Genomic DNA, 16648 nt, shown 5'->3' with positions numbered 1-16648 from the left:
AGGTTTGGTTTTTCTCTAGCCTTTGGTATCAAGCTTAATGAAACTCATACACAGTCTAATCTATCTTATATATTTTTACGCTGACATTTCAAAACATGTTATATATTCTCTATTCTGTCCAAATGTTTCCTGAAGACATTTGTGCTGAGATGTTTAATTTTCTTTAATAATCACAGTTTTCACTCAACTATGAAAAAAAGGAGGCAAGGTATAAATATTTATTTTATAGAATTTTGCATAGCAAATAATTTCCATTATGTAAGAAATGGGAAATAATATCCATTTGCATTATTTAGCACCAATACCCTCCAGTTAGATAAACAATTATTCCAAATTTTTCTATTAATGAAGTTTCAGTAACAACTCATGAGTAGGTGAAAGTTTGCTTTTTATTTAGTCTTGGAAGAACACTGAAAGAAATAGGCAGGGAATGTGACAGTGTGGAAGAACTCCTTATGTAGCTAGCCACGTGTGGCTTGTCAGCTTCAGGGGAATCTGGGGATAACGTTACATATTTCCATTTAGTAAGGGTATCCATGGTGGTAACTCTCATGATGACGATAGTCATCCTGATAACCATCCTGGTACCCTTGGTGGTAATTATGGTAACCATAGCCTGCGTACTCATCTTCTGGACACCGCATCCCCAATGACTGCTGAATGGCCATCTCTTGTCTCCGAAGTTGCATCGAATCAATTAAATCATACACGATGACCATAGACCACATCGGAGAAGGGTACCAGGATTTGACATTTCCGTCTTTTCCAACTAGAAGCATGGAGAAGTACTCTGGGCTCACTTGAAAATAGTTACGTATGTCTTTCACCAAATGGGCAGGAACGTCTTCTCGCTCAACAACGGAGCTCCCTAAAACAGCATTGGAATAGTTGTTAGTGAAGTAAAGAGTCAGAGCTCATAACAACATCAAAGTGAGAGGAAAATCACTGTGAGAATAGAGAGAAGGTCCAAGAGCTTCTTCCCTTTAGCTCAAAATCCAATTAAAGAAGTTCCATCTGGGTTTTTTTTCATACTAGAAACTAAGTTTTCCTAGTGTTCTGCAACATTGTTAATGTCAAACTTTGGGGCACATGACACCTCTTTTGTAGGAATGTTTAAAAATATCGAACCAATCCCTTAATTTAAAAATTTGACAGCAAAGCCCATCGACCCGAATTTGTATCTGTGCACCTCAGGCAACTGGTACAGATTGTCTTCCCAAGATCAACTTCTTTAAAATTTGTCACTAAAAAAGATATTATTCATGTTTCTAAGTCTACTTCTAGCTTAGTGACTTCTTTGCAATTACAATTTTTCTTTTGATGCTCATCTTTATAACAAATACCTTACTTCTTTGAAAAATACTAATTATATTATGATCTGGATGAATTTAATTAAAGTATTATGGTGAGTGGACAAAAAAAGAAAGAAGAGAAAAAGGACTAATATTCTCTAGGGATCTGCTCTGTGGGGCACTGTGCCAGGTGTTTATACATATCTCATTTAAAGATTTGTTGGTCTTGGAAAGAAGAATTAGAAGGATTGGATTTGCTTTCTGAAACCTTCAGTCAATAGTCATTTTCTTTCAGCTTCTCTAAGCCTTTTTATTTCCTTATCTGTTGAAAGGGAAGCAAGGAAATATGACCTATGTCATAAAACTATTTTGAGAAATAACCCAAAAAGAAAATGCTGTCTAAACCATAAAGCCTTACGCAGACAAAAAAAAAAAAAAAAAATGCTATTTTAGTTGAGAAAATTGGTGTTTTTACTTTTACTTTGAAGGATTTTATATTAGAAACAATATTTGTCCTTGCATTCCACCCCCTTCCCCTACACGCATCCTGTACACACACCCGTGCTTGCACACATGCACACAACACACACAGAGGAAACTTTGTTCATCTTTGAGGTACATCTACTGCTTGCATTTAACTTAATATGATTTAACTGAACTTAACACTCATTTGTATTATTTTAAAATATCATGTTACCATTAATCGGGAATAGTTCTAAAACTCCGCCAACTTCCTCTCCAACACCCAGAAGCTTTAGAATAGTTATGTGGCGCAGACCTGAGAGAAAAAAGAAAGACGCAAGTTAGAGGAAAGAATTCTAAGACATCTTTTACTGCCAAGGACCTGATAGCTAACAATTGAAAATCTCTTAAAAATAATATAAAAATACATCCAAGCAGAATTAATCTATTTTAATTTTATCCATAAGAAAGGAGTACTTTTAAAACCTTGAAAAGGGACCAATTGCTGATTTTAGGAGTAACAAGAATCAGAATGGGGGTTATAGATTGAAATGGAAGAATCTGTTCTATAACTGTCATTCTCACTATTAAATGAAGAAAATGAACATTGAAACATTAAAATATCTGAAGTCTGCAATCTAAGCTGATTAGTCTTCTGAAAAAAGTTGAACCTAAAGTGATAATAGCTTTTATTAGATAATTTTATTTGAGAAAAGACTGCAGGTTCCATCTATCAGGATGGTTAAAGAACTAGCACTGCTTAATCCTGAAATAGTTTGTTAGTTTAACTTGCAAGTTTTTATCACTTATTTGGAAGATGCCAGGGAGCCTTCACATCCTCAGCAAAAGTTTCAGGGATGGAGAGTTAGGTGGTCAGGCCTTATTAGCTTGTTGAAATCTTTTTGAAGATGAAATGCATGTGAAGAGATTCAGAAGAAAGAAAATTGGAAAATGAGCTGGGTATGGTGGTGCACGCCTGTAATCCCAGCAGCTTTGGAGGCTGAGACAGGAGAATAGAAAGTTCAAAGTCAGCCTCAGTGACTTAAGGCCCTGAGCAGCTTAGGAGCCCTTGTCTCAACATAAGAGCCCTAGGGGACAAAAGAAAGAAAGAGAGAAAAAAAAAAGAAACTGTGAAGACAAAGAGGTTGTCAAATCTTAATGTCAAGAATTTAGACAAAACCTCAGCCTAGTCAGGGTAATAACTTGGAGCTAATAATAAGATTATTGATGGTATTTATTGTTCAGGGGTGAAAATTAAAAACTGCCCTGGGAAGGCTTTTATTAAGGAGCCAAAATCAAGACGAAATGTTATTATTCATAATTTTATGTTTTTCTTTTTGCCTTTACCCTTTTCCCAGAGAGGTGAAGCATTCTAGTCTAAATATTGTGAGTCATATTTCAAAAGGAAAGATCATGAATTTAATCATTCCTGGAAAATATAACTTGTTCACATTTCCTGGATATTACAAAAGGGTTTGATGTGGGACCAGCTTTGTGCACAGAGATTAAAAATAAAACACCACCTAGTAGTTACTGCAAAGGCATCTTTAGAAAGTTAGCAAACCATGATTTTATTTATATGCTTACTGTGGTAGGTCATTAACTGTTCTAAGAACTTCTGTCTCACCTAGCACCATTGAGGACTATAATTTTAAATATGCTTAAGAACACTAGCACAACTGAATTTTCTATATGCTGATACAAAGTCTTAAATTATGAACCTGGATAATAGGACCGTGAGTAAAAATTCATGAATTTTTCTTACCATTTTGAGCTAGTTTTTTGTTTTCTTTTGAGTTAATTGACATCTTAAAATTGAAAAGTCCTTATAATTTTACAGGTACAAGTTTATACCAAGGAACCAGCTCCTGATAATGCTCCACAAAACCTAAACACACCCTTTTTTATTTTATTTATTTTTTTATTTATATATGAAAGCAGAATGCATTACAATTCTTATTACACATAGAGAACACATTTTTTCATATCTCTGGTTTTATACAAACTATATTCACACCAATTTGTGTCTTCATACATGTACTTTGGATAATAATGACCCCATATCCCCTCCATTCCTCTCCCACTCCTCTGCCCTATCTAGAGTTTGTGTATTCCTCCCATGCTCCCTCTCCCTATCCCATTATGAATCAGCCTCCTTATATCAAAGAAAACATTCGGCATTTGGTTTTCTGGGATTGGTTAACTTCACTTAGCATTATCTTCTCTAACTCCATCCATTTACCTGCAAATGCCATGATTTTATTCTCTTATTGCTGAATAATATTCCATTGTGTATATATGCCACATTTTTTTTTATCCACTCATCTATTGAAGGGCATCTAGGTTGATTCCACAGTTTAGCCATTGTGAATTGTGCTGCTATAAACATTGATGTGGCTGTGTCCCTGTAGTATGCTTTTTTAAGTCCTTTGGGTACAGACCAAGGAGAGGGATAGGTAGGTCAATGGTAGTTCCATTCCCAATTTTCCAAGAAATCTCCATGTTGCTACATGGAGATTGGCTACACCAATTTGCAGTCCCACCAGCAGCATATGAATATACCTTTTCCCCCACATCCTTGCTAACATTTATTGTTGTTTGTCTTCATAATAGCTGCCATTCTGACTGGAGTGAGATGAAATCTCAGAGTGGTTTTGATTTGCATTTCTCTAATTGCTAGTAATGATGAACATTTTCCATATATTTGTTGATTGATTGTGTATCCTCTTCTGAGAAGTGTCTGTTCAGGTCCTTGGCCTATTTATTGATTGGGTTATTTATTTTTTTGGTGCTTAGCTTTTTTATTTCTTTATATGCCCTAGAGATTAGTGCTCTATCTGATGTCTGAGGAGTAAAGATTTGCTCCCAAGATGTACGCTCTCTATTCACCTCACTGATTGTTTATTTTTCTGAGAAGAAACTTTTTAGTTTGAGTCCATCCCATTTATTGATTCTTGATTTTAAATTTTGTGCCACAGGAGTCTTATTAAGGAAGTTGGGGCCTAATCCCACATGATGGAGATTAGGGCCTACTTTTTCTTCTATTAGACACAAGGTCTCTGGCTTTATTCCTAAGAACTTGATCCATTTTGAGTTGAGTTTTGTGCATGGTGAGAGATAGGGGTTTAATTTCATTTTGTTGCATATGGATTTCCGGTTTTCCCAGCACCATTTGTTGAAGAGGCTTTCTTTTCTCCAATGCATGTTTTTGGAACCTTTATCTAATAGAAGATAAATGTAATTTTGTGGGTTAGTTTTGGTGTCCTCTATTCTGTACCATTGGTCTAGCAGTCTGTTTTGGTGTCAATATCATGCTGTTTTTGTTACTATTGCTCTGTAGTATAGTTTAAGGTCTTGTATAGTGATGCCACCTGCTTTACTCTTCCTGCTAAGGATTGCTTTAACTATTCTGGGTCTCTTATTTTTCCAGATGAATTTCATGACTGCTTTTTCTATTGATATGAGGTATGTCATTGGGATTTTGACTGGAATTGCATTAAATCTGTATAGTGCTTTTGGAAGTATGGTCATTTTGATAATATTAATTATGCCTATCCAAGAGCAAATTAGATCTTCCCATCTTCTAAGGTCTTCTTTGACTTCTTTTTTTTTTTTTTTTTTTTTTTTCGAAGAGACACAGATTTTATTTTACTGTTATATACAGCCATGGCTGGCAACCTTTTTGTAAAAGGCCAGACAGCAAAGATGTTAGGTTTTGCAGGTCATATTATTTAGTCTCTGTTTTGTTTTGTTTAGCAACCCTTAAAAAATACAAACCCGGGGCTGGGGATGTGGCTCAAGCGGTAGCGCGCTTGCCTGGCATGCGTGCAGCCCAGGTTCGATCCTCAGCACCACATACAAACAAAGATGTTGTGTCCGCCGAAAACTAAAAAATAAATATCAAAATTCTCTCTCTCTCTCTCTCCCCCTCTCTCACTCTCTCTTTAAAAAAAAAAAAAATACAAACCCATTTTCTTGGCAGGCTTTAAAAAAAAAAAGAAGGCAGCTATATGCCAAAACAGGCACATAATCCACAGACCCTTATACAAAAAAAGGCAGTTCTCAACTACTAACTCTCCCAAACACAACCACCTCTCTTGCAATTTTAAATAATTTCAGATACAGCAGGAATTAGGGGTTCAAAACACTGTAAGTAGAAGAGCTAACTTTTCAAAAAGTGAGTTGATAGCTCAGAGGGCCCAAGTGACTTGCTTATTATACCATAAAAGCCAAATGGACACTTTCTCTCCTTCCCCTTCCATTTCTGGAATGCTTGTTCAAAGCTGAGGACTTCCTTTAAAATAAGCACATTGGAGCTTTACTGCATTCACAGCTTAAAATATCTGTTTTACCAAATATTTTTTTCACACATTCTTTTTAGCATGTTCAAGAAATTCATACTAAAATAAGAATCATGGAAAACCTGTAATAATTTTTTTAAAATATTGGGCTAGCAGGAAGCTTAAGGAGGCTCAGAATTCAGTGCAGCCAGGTGGGGCAAGCTGGCTTCTGAGTGGGAGCCTGAGCAGGCTGCTGGCTCGAGGGGCAGTGGAGGACTCTGAACATTCCAAAGAGCAGAGTAGGTGCCAGCCAATGCTCCTCCCCGAGTTCTCCTAGAACACTCAGGGCTACCATGCAAATGCCTTAAAGGAAGAGTCCGATCCTGACCATCCAATATTTACCCTATTTCTGAAACATTGAATTACCAATTACTTTAATGCCACTTCCCAGAGTTAATCATGTGTAAAAACTAAAACATTCTCATTTTTCTTCAAATGGTAAAACTAAGGTTATTCTTTGTATCTGAGTTTCTAGTTGTTACCCATAAGCATTTCTAATTAAAAGCTACTTTTATTATAAATGAAGAGATTTTTTGAAGCAAAAACAGAAATATTTGAAACAAACTTTACCTAAATTTAGACCATGAACTTTAAAACTACATTAAATAAGTTTACCACTCTGTACCACAAAACCATTTCATGGGTGTCAATTCTGTATATAAGGTTTGAAACCTCTTGAACCTTTTAAAAATATATAATATACATATTTGTAAATTATTATACAGATTTTGTCAATATTATTTTGACAAATCATGTACCATCCATCTTAAGCAGCAGTATCACCTACCAACTCCTGAAATATCACAATTTCATCAAGTATAGATTCACCCAAAAATTTCATTTTAGATATGAGTGAATGTTTTCACCATACCCTGTTCTTACATATCAAGTAAGAAGAATTTGATTCCTTTAAGATTAAAAATAAGCATGTTCTCTTCATTAAAAAAGATTAAAGAAAAAAAATCATCACTTCTTAATGATTCATAAACCACTCCTAAGTCTCCTTTTTATTCTACTGTATTAAAAATCGTTCTTCCTGAAGTTTCAATTTAAAGTCCTCTCTGATTCTTTCCAGCAATTCTGGTTTAAAAATAACATCCAATGCAGTCATTGCCAGAGCCTTGGCTGTTTGCAATTTGACTTCTTTCTTTAGGGTTCTCTAATTTTCATTATATAGATCTTTCACCTCTTTTGTTAAGTTGATTCCCAAATATTTTATTTTATTTTTGAGGCTATTGTAAATGTGATAGTTGTCCCCATTTCCTTCTCAGAGCATTTGTCACTGATATACAGAAATGCCTTTGATTTATGGGTGTTGATTTTATATCCTGCTACTTTGCTGAATTCATTTACTAGTTCTAGAAGTTTTTTAGTGGAACTTTTAGGGTCTTCTAGTATAGAATCATGTCATCAGCAAATAGTGCTAATTTGAGTTCTTCTTTTCCTATATGTATCCCTTTAATTTCTTTTGTCTAATTGCTCTGGCCAGTAAACACATCCTTTTTTAAATTAAGTAGTTTTATAATTAACTAATGATTTTTCATCCTAATAGATATATTAAAATAAAGCCAAGAATGGTGGCTACTGGGGAGTTTGAGGCAGGAGGATTGTTAATTTTGAGGTCAGTTTCAGCAATTTAGCAAGAAACCCTGTCTCAAAATAAAACTTAGAAGGGCTGAGGGTGTGACTTAGTGGCAGCGTAACTCACCTGGCATCCACAAGGCCCTGGATTTGATCCCCAGTACCGTAAAAAAATAGAAGTATCAAAATAATGCTGATTCATCTATGTTCTATTTATGAACTTTTTAAACTGTGACCTTTAACTACTTCCTCTTTTCCCCTATGTCCCTAGTAACTCCTAATTTCCCCTGTGTAGATGCATAGCACATATGTGACTTCCATTTTTGAAATTGCTATCATCTTCTAAGTTCACCACTGAACTTAGTAGTACTAAGTTGTATGTATTGTGCTTTGTACTGTCTATATGTCCATACTCAGCCCACTAGTATAATAATGTTTGGTAAATAATGTTATCTCTTTGTTTTCAAAATACTGAGCAATTCACTACAAATGAACAGTAAACTGTGTTTCTTTGTGACCTGTTTGGGTTTAAAACAAGGTTCTGTTTAATAGATCTTTCTGTCTTTTTAGTGTCCAGGTATAGATCAAAATCCTTTTTAAGGGAAAGGTAAGAGTATAGTCTGCTTCAATTAATATATACATTCACAAAGCTATTCCTAGTTTACAGAAGATATTTAATCTATGAAGAAGAATCCAGTAATGGTACCTAAGTAAATACCCAAATATTACCAAAATAAATAATGATATCTAGGCTTTACCATCTAGATATGTTTATTAAAAAACATAATCAGACAACAAACAGTAAAGATCCTCAAAAGTAAAGTAGATATTTAGATATTTTCAAATACCTTAATGAGGAACATTAAAAGAAAAAATTATATAATTGACTAAAGCTCCAGTCTGAAGGCAACTTTATATTCAATATAATGGAGCATGTGTCTGGGAATCTGCAGACTGGACTGGGGAATATTTGGATGATCTAAGTGTCTGTGTTCTTTTTCAGAACTGACCAGAAAAAGAGTGGTATGGAAAGCAGAAATGAGGTGACTCCCCACTCACCAAAATTGCATGCCTGACCACTGAGGGCAGAGAGCTGCTGTGAATAAGCCCAGTCTTCATCATTGGGAGCAGAGATCACCAGCAAACGCCTCCTCCATCGGAACCTGGAACAGAAGTACAAGGCCAGGGCCAATGCTTCAAATAATAGATGCCAGTATAAGATCGCAACGTAATGCTAGCTGTCATTTTTTTCCATGCCCAGAATAAAAATCACTGACCCACAAAACTGTCCTGGGAATTCTCAAATTAAGCTGCATTACCACATTCTTCAACTTTTTCTGTTGTATCTTCACAGTTTGCCTACTTCAGTGTTTGTATGATGGGTCACATATGAGTCAGTGGTGATGAGGTCACTTGCCTGATGAGGTCATTTGCAGAGAACAAAGCTCTCAAATGTAATGAAAACTGGCTAAAGCTGGATGTTAAACGGTAGCATCAGAAGTAAGGAACACAGAAGAAAAATGAAGAGAACTCAAGTCCTGGCTCAGTTCCTTCAAAGGCTTAGAAGGGGTTAAAAAATAAATATGTGAACAAGAAGGAGAGAATGACAACTGAATTTTAAGTAGATGATAGTGACAGAAAGTAGGGAAATGGAAAAGCTGTTCAAAGGGTCAAAGAGGGTTCCTTATAAAGCAAAACACCATATACCCTCCTCAGGAGCCAGTGGTTCTCCCAGAGCAAATGCAGGTCTAAAATTTACCTTCTTATCATTAATAAGAGTCAACACAGAGTACTCCTATGACATGGAAAGGTGTTAAACCCTGCTCCAGAGGACTTTAAGATATACAATAGTAAACTTGACTTATGCCCTTACAGCTCTGACATGGTAGGATAGTAGAAAGAGCTCTTGTCTTGAAGCTGGGAAACCTGAGTTCAAATTTCTCACTACTATTTTTTTGGGGTATCCTTAGTATGTCACACAATTCACTTAGATCTCCATTTTTCCCTAGTCTAGAACTAAAAATATCAGTATCTACTTCAAAAGAATGTTACAAGAATTAAACTCTAAAACCTACCTGTGTGACTTATCCACACAATAACATGGATGTAGAAGAGCATATCATAATTTGCAGGCTCCTGATGATAGAATTTTATCCACTGACAGACCTTAGACATTATCTATTGCAATGCCATATGAAAACCTATTCAATCCTTATGACTGTAAAGCATTTTATAGCTCACTTTCACCACACAGTAAGTTCCTCACCAGGGACAAAGAGAGCATATTGTATTTCCTCCATTTCACAGAGGACAAAATGACACTTAAAGAAGTAAGTAACTTTCCCAACTGGTAAATCTCAGGTGGTACCAAAATATAGACTTCTATGCCGCCTGGTCTAGTGGTTTCCCTAGTCTGCCACCCACCGAGGTGATGCTTAGCTAGCACTCTCAGGGTCCCCAACGAGGTATGAAAGATGGAGAGTGTCTTCTGCCTTCAGTGCAAATGACCACAGGGCGTTAGGCACTTCACCAAGCTGGCAGCCAGATGATTTTATTCACAGCTTCTTCCCTGCCCCTTCTAGTTTCAGAGTGAACATGAGAATTTTCAACTCTGAAGAAAATGGCCTCTTGGGGGAATGGTGGTTTGGGAGAATGAGAGAAAATGATAGTCTGACGAAATACAACCTCTGAATGGATAGCTGTCGCAAGGCTTGCCAAGAATTGCTTGCTGTGACATTACATTTGCTTCCTCTGCTTTGTTTTTCTTCAAAGGGAAAGAAAAACTCAAATCTCCACTGAGGATAAAGAGATGAATGTTTTTGGCACAGAGGAAAGGTAAAGAGTATCTGAGACTGTCCGAAGTTTCCTGGGAAAAGGAACAGTGACGGCTGTCGGGTCACAAACACGGTCTCCTGTACTTCCCTGCTTCCTTAGGAGGCATGCCAGACCAGCACTGGTCCCCAGCCAGGATCCCAACCAGGCCAGCCTTCCTGGCCTCACGCGGTGCAGTAGGGTGTCCTGGAGGGAGCTATTTTGGGTGAAGTCTATTTTGGCTTGTTTACCTGTGTGCACCACTGAGTGTAGTCCTGATGGGAGAGGGATGGGAGCTGAGAATCCTTCTCCCAGACACAACTGACAGAAGTCATTTCCCCCAGGTAATGATCATCATTCTTCCCACAGACCTTCATATGAGGATACAACGCCCCAATAGGCGACACTGAAGGAAATAACTTCAACACATGCAACTGAGGGATGTGAACTGGACCCAGATCCTTATTTTGGAAAAATTGTTTTTCTGTTACTTTAGCTTTTCGGTAAATAAAAATCCTACAAGCTAGGCATATATTCGTTTCTCTTAGCTGGCATTCCCAATTTAGTGTGCATATGCCCACTCTTTGGGGCTTCTGTCTCAGGAAAAGGTAATTATAGCCCGAACCAAATGAGGATTGCTAAAGACCAGACTGGCTTCAGGGTCTGGTCAGCTGAAACCAGGCTGTGCAGACTCACCAACAACTCAGCACATTTGAAGGAAAATTCCCATTTGGATACTGGTTTATTCACAGAACCACTTTGTTTATTTCATTTCTCTTGGCCTGGTTTCAATTCTCAAGTATTTACCGAATCTCTCTCACTTCTCCTTTAATGACAAAGTTCTCTAATAGGAGCTGAATTAACTGACCCTCGTACCACTATTAGCTAGCCCTTACTGAATACTTACTTTGTGCTAGGTCCTAGGCCATCATTACCTTTAATATTGAATTTATCCATCACAGCAATCTTAAGAATAGACACACTTATTATTTTGCAAAAGCCCAGAGTATTTAATTCACCCAAGGTCACACACAGTGAGTTGAAAACCAAGATTCCAACTCAGGGATGTCTTGCTCACTTCTTTGGTAATATGCTATTCCATTTTAATTTTTAAGATCAATAATAATTATCAGCAGAATAATATCGTGAGTTGTGGCCACCATGGGACAATTAAGTTATAATCAAATGCCACCTTGAATATCCATATTAGGCAAATGTTCCTGAAACAGTAATGACTAGAGGAGTTTTTAAGGCTCTTAAATAAGATGGAAAATACGTTGACATATTTTAGGACCCCATCTATGTTAAAAGACTATAGATGCAAAATATTTGTACTGTCATAAAAATCAAAGAAATGTCAAATTCAAGCCAATGACCAATCTGGGTAATATTGTAAGCTTTTGTGAACGAACAAAATCAAGGTGATGTCACCTTTCCTTTAAAATTTTGAAATCCTTGACATAATGATTATTTAAAAAAAAAATACTCGGGCAGGGGATGTGACTCAAGCGGTAGCGCGCTCGCCTGGCATGCGTGCGGCCCGGGTTCGATCCTCAGCACGACATACAGACAAAGATGTTGTGTCCGCCAAATACTAAAAAGTAAATATTAAAAAATTCTCTCTCTCTCCCTCTCTCTCATTCTCTCTCACTCTTTCTTAAAAAAAAAAAAAAAAAAAAAAAAAAAAAAAAAACTCTCCCTGGAGAAGGTGAAAGAATCCCATAAGATGCCTGCAGGTCTCAAAACTGCCCCAAATCTTTGGTTTTAAGTAACATCAATGAATTAGATGATATGTATCTGCTTTAGAGAGTGGGCAACTGAGTTTACTTGGAGGTTTGTATTTCAATAGGTTTGCATCTTTCACTCCTAGGAGTGAAAAGATTTAATTTCAAAATTAAAAAGAAAAAGTTGCCAAAGAATCAAAATCATAATAATTATATATTTATATGATATATATTGAAGAATATGTATTTATATATGTGGATACACTTTATCGATATATATTTTAAAAGGATTCTTTTTTATACTTACAATTTATGTTCATGTATAGCTGAAAAACATTTGATCTAATAAAATGACAATCTTAAAACTCAAATTACAATGTGTATCTGAATAATTGGTTAGGAAGTGTAGTTTAAGTTGAGATCTTACTAACTGTACACAGTTTCAGAACATCTAAGAAAACTTTAGATTCCCTGTATCTATAAGTTAACTTATTAAAGTTAAATATCATTTAAATACTCAGAGGCTTGGGTTGTGTATTTCAAATAATTAAAAGAAATAAATGTATAATGGGTCTGTGAAATGATGAAGCTGTACTGGATTTGTAAGCAATAGCAAAGTCCTCTTAAATGTGGTAGCCAACATGTGCTGGGTTATAAATAAAAAATAATTTTTAACTTAAAAGTTAAAGAGAGAACTGAGGTCTTCAAGTTATAATATGAATATATTTAACATTGATTGCTATGTCTCAGTGCCCCAGAACTTGATGAAAAGTCATCTGTTCAATGGAACCCTGAGCCCTTTCTCAGCCTAGAGTGGCTGAAGGCTGGGTTGGGCTTAAGTATTAATGAAGGCAACCCCTTCCATTTCTATCTGGGATATTTGCACTGGACTGAGAATCTGGATGAAGGAAGTCTCAGGTTCCTTTCAGTTCTGAAATCCTGTGATTTTAAGAGTTTCTTCCTTCACTTCAAACTCTGGGCCTCTAGATTCAGAACTAAAAATAATTCACATTATATTTTCAAAAGGAGCATAAGATAAAAAGGTAGATATTGGAAATCAGATTGTCCTGAAGCCACTGACTCCTGTAATTAACTCTAGCTCTGAGATTAGAGAAAGTTGTTTATCTTCATTAGCTTCAGTTGTAATGTAACGATTGTTATGGATCATGGGATTATACTGAAGATTAAATTAGGGAATGAAAGTGAAGTGCTTGGCATAGAGATGAGAACCCAAAAAATGAGCACAGGGAGAAATTCTAGGGAATGATACTGGCCAAATTATACTGTTGCATTGTGTGCATGTACAAATATACAACAATAAATCCCACTATTATGTACAGCTACAATGCACCAATGAAAAAATGTGGAGGAAAAAAAATGATCAGAGCAACACTGGGATGGAGACAGAGCTATGGCTACCATTATTTCATCTTATGAATCAGAGTTTATAAAAGCAGGTTTATTGAGAAGCACAGAGTCAACATAGCTAATAAGTTGTAGACCCAAAACTTGGATGAATGATAAATCCTATGTTCTCTATATATCATGATGTTAAGTGCTAAGACACCCAAACCTCCTGAACCTATAGGAATTTAAATTATCCATTAATCCATCTAATTTTTGATAGGGTATGGAAAATGTGCTTCTGCCTAAGTGACATACATTCAACACTGAGCCTCTTGGCAAAGCTAACTTCATTTCTGGAACCCCTTGGCCACACAGTACAGTTGGGTGGTATTTATACTGAGTTCTCTTGGAACTTGTTTGTTGGTGGTGGATTTTGGCAGTTTTACACTTTCTAGGGCCTAAAGTCCCTATAGATTTTTTAAGCATTGGGGAGAAATGGAGAAGAGAGGAAATTGGATTTTTTTTAAACACTTTTATCTGGGTATGTTCCTTCCCCAGTTATATGGGGATTGCGGTAAAAAGTTTTTCATAAACGACGTTCCCTGGAGAGTCAGGGATCTGGGTCAAGAAGATTTCTCCTTTTGAGGTCTTGTGGGGCTTTTGTTGGTTGCTGGCATTGTAAGAAGGAGAAAATCAAGGGCAGTGTGCCAAATCCTGTTTAGAATCGGAAGGGGTCTAACAAATAAATATGTAAAATTAAAATGCTATAACAGAGCTCTCTAAATTAACTGCTGAATAAAATTAATCTTCACAGTTCAGAATTCCATATTCTGTACCAAAGAGGAACAGAAAAAAGAGGGTAAAAATCTATCTAAAAACCATAAAATCAATGTTCACGCTTGGAGCTGAACCCAGCCAGCTACTTCCAACAGGAAGACTAAGCCCCGCAGCCAGCCCACTGTAGGACAGACAGGCCTCTCTCCAGGGAGGGTCACTCTGGAAACATGAGTGGCCCTGTGTTTCTTTGGCATTTTCATTAGTTCATTTAGAACAAATCTGTACCTGCCTCTTCCAGGACTGCGAAGGTGATTTACCTGGATAGGAAATTCTCCAGGGACTGCTTCTTGTCTTCCTTGCAAACAATGCCCTCCTTCTTCTGCTTCTCCAAATCTCTGATTCGGGACTGGAAAGTATCGATGAGATCGAACACAGACTTCATTGCAATTGGCACCTCATAGTATTGCTGTTTAAGAAAAAACAGAGTGCATGGACTGTTCAACGGACAGAGAATTGGAGTATTCAGGGGAGTTCTAGGGAAATCCTTTCAGTTAGACCTGGAGGGCTCATTGATCTATAAACACCCTCTTGCAGTGTACCCTCTGCTGATGTTTCTGAGGCTCAGAGCCTATGAAACAACTGCCACTCTTACAAAGAATTCTTGACTGCATCCCTCCCTCCCTCCCCATACAAATCCTGGGTTTGCTTTCCTGCTCCTGGGATTAAGTTGGTTATTCAATATACAATCAGGAAAGTGAGAAGCACTGCACCTAACACAGGAAACCAAATGGAATGACGTGTTGAGAGTATGTGAACTTGTTCCCACCATGGCCTGCCTTGTGGTCCCAGGGATTGTTTTATTGATGGAGCAACACTTAATATTAGGCCATGTGTGCTTATGTATTCTCAGAAACAAGTTGGGATCCAATGTAAAGACATGAAATTCAGTTTCCTGGATCACAGCAGTCTGGACATACAAAAGCAACCTGAGATAGATTCAGGAGCTGGCTGAGCATCACCAGCATAAACTGGAGAGCAGTCTGGATGTGGCATGGAGCCGCACCCCCAAGGGAATTCACCATGAAGATCATATCATCCAAACTCTCATTTTAGAGATGGGGCAACACATATACAGAATGAATTGATGAAGCGGTTTCTCCCTAGATTCAGACAAACACTGCAACTAGTCAGTTATTCTGATAGTTCAGACAACAATTTTTCTCTGTCAATCTACTAGAATGATTAAGACATGGGACTCTGGAGCCAGTCTCTGGTATCAGGCCCAACACTGAGTACAATTGGGCAAGTTATTTATCCATTCTGGGCCTGTTTGTTTCTCTATGAAACAAAAATTATGCTAGTATTTATCTTAGACATTTGAGATGAGGATTGCAAAGGATTGAGCCTAGTGTTACCATAAGAACTGTACTCGATAAAGTTAGCAATTTTATTATTATTATTATTGCTACATAGCACAGGTTTTCATGGTTCAAAAACTTTGTCCCTCAGCTCAGAAAGAAAGTAGGTGTGAAATCCTAAAGTCTTGTCCAAGTTGGATCAAGAGGTAAACTTCCAGATCCTTCCAAAAGAGGCCTATGTTAAACATTGATTTGTTGAAGGCAGAAACCACTTTTCACCTTTTATCCCCAGGGCTTGGAACAAACACCACAGCTATTCAACAAGTGTCTGATGAATGCACAACATTGATGTTAGAGAAGAATTTAGTCTGAGTCAAGTAGCTGGGCCATTGGAGGTCACTCCAACCCAGACTTTCCAGAGGGAACATTTCTGAATGCAAATTCATGGGGTAACTGAAAATATTTGGGCCATTTCAAAACTTTTCCATCTAAGAAATAATTTGTGCTTACTCATACATCGAATGGACTCATTGACCAAAAGAAAAAAAAAAGAAAAAGAAAAAGAAAAAAAATCATCCTTGTTATTTAAGGAATGGAACCCCATCAAACACAACAAGAACCTGTACCTTGACTCTCAGATCCACATCTGTCAGTACCATGAAGAAGTCATTGTAGGTCATCCCATATTCTCTCCTTAGCTCGCTGATGAGATGCTGGTCTACCAGGTCTTCATCATCCACCACACGCATAGGTTTCTCATTATCTTAAGGCAAATGAAATGTGAATAAATGTGGGTGTGGTGAGACAGGAAGGGAATGGGTGGAGGCTCTAAACTCCATCCAGCTCTCATCAGACCACTTTTGGTTTATTTTAGATCTTCAACTCACATTGTGTGTGAATGTAGGTTCCAGGGTGAAATAATAAACATAGAAAAAACCCAAATGAGTAAATAAGCT

General features: G+C 37.0%; 1 protein-coding gene across 1 annotated transcript in view; it reads right to left on the bottom strand.

The window, feature by feature from the left end:
* Window positions 1–371: 371 nt before the first annotated feature.
* The window catches only part of Ccdc80 (coiled-coil domain containing 80), a 38415-nt gene continuing 22138 nt past the window's right edge, over window positions 372–16648 (bottom strand). The window contains exons 4-8 of the mRNA XM_076868870.2: window positions 16319–16455; window positions 14652–14800; window positions 8735–8838; window positions 1990–2070; window positions 372–868 (exon numbers count right to left, since the gene is read on the bottom strand). Coding sequence (XP_076724985.2) covers window positions 522–868; window positions 1990–2070; window positions 8735–8838; window positions 14652–14800; window positions 16319–16455 — 818 coding nt within the window. The 3' untranslated portion in view covers window positions 372–521. The remainder of the gene's footprint in view (window positions 869–1989; window positions 2071–8734; window positions 8839–14651; window positions 14801–16318; window positions 16456–16648) is intronic.

Source organism: Callospermophilus lateralis, chromosome 10 (genome assembly GCF_048772815.1).
Source record: "Callospermophilus lateralis isolate mCalLat2 chromosome 10, mCalLat2.hap1, whole genome shotgun sequence".
In the NCBI taxonomy this organism is placed as follows: Eukaryota; Metazoa; Chordata; class Mammalia; order Rodentia; family Sciuridae; genus Callospermophilus; species Callospermophilus lateralis.
Note: the sequence above shows the minus strand (reverse complement) of the source record. Positions and strands in the feature narration are given on the sequence as shown.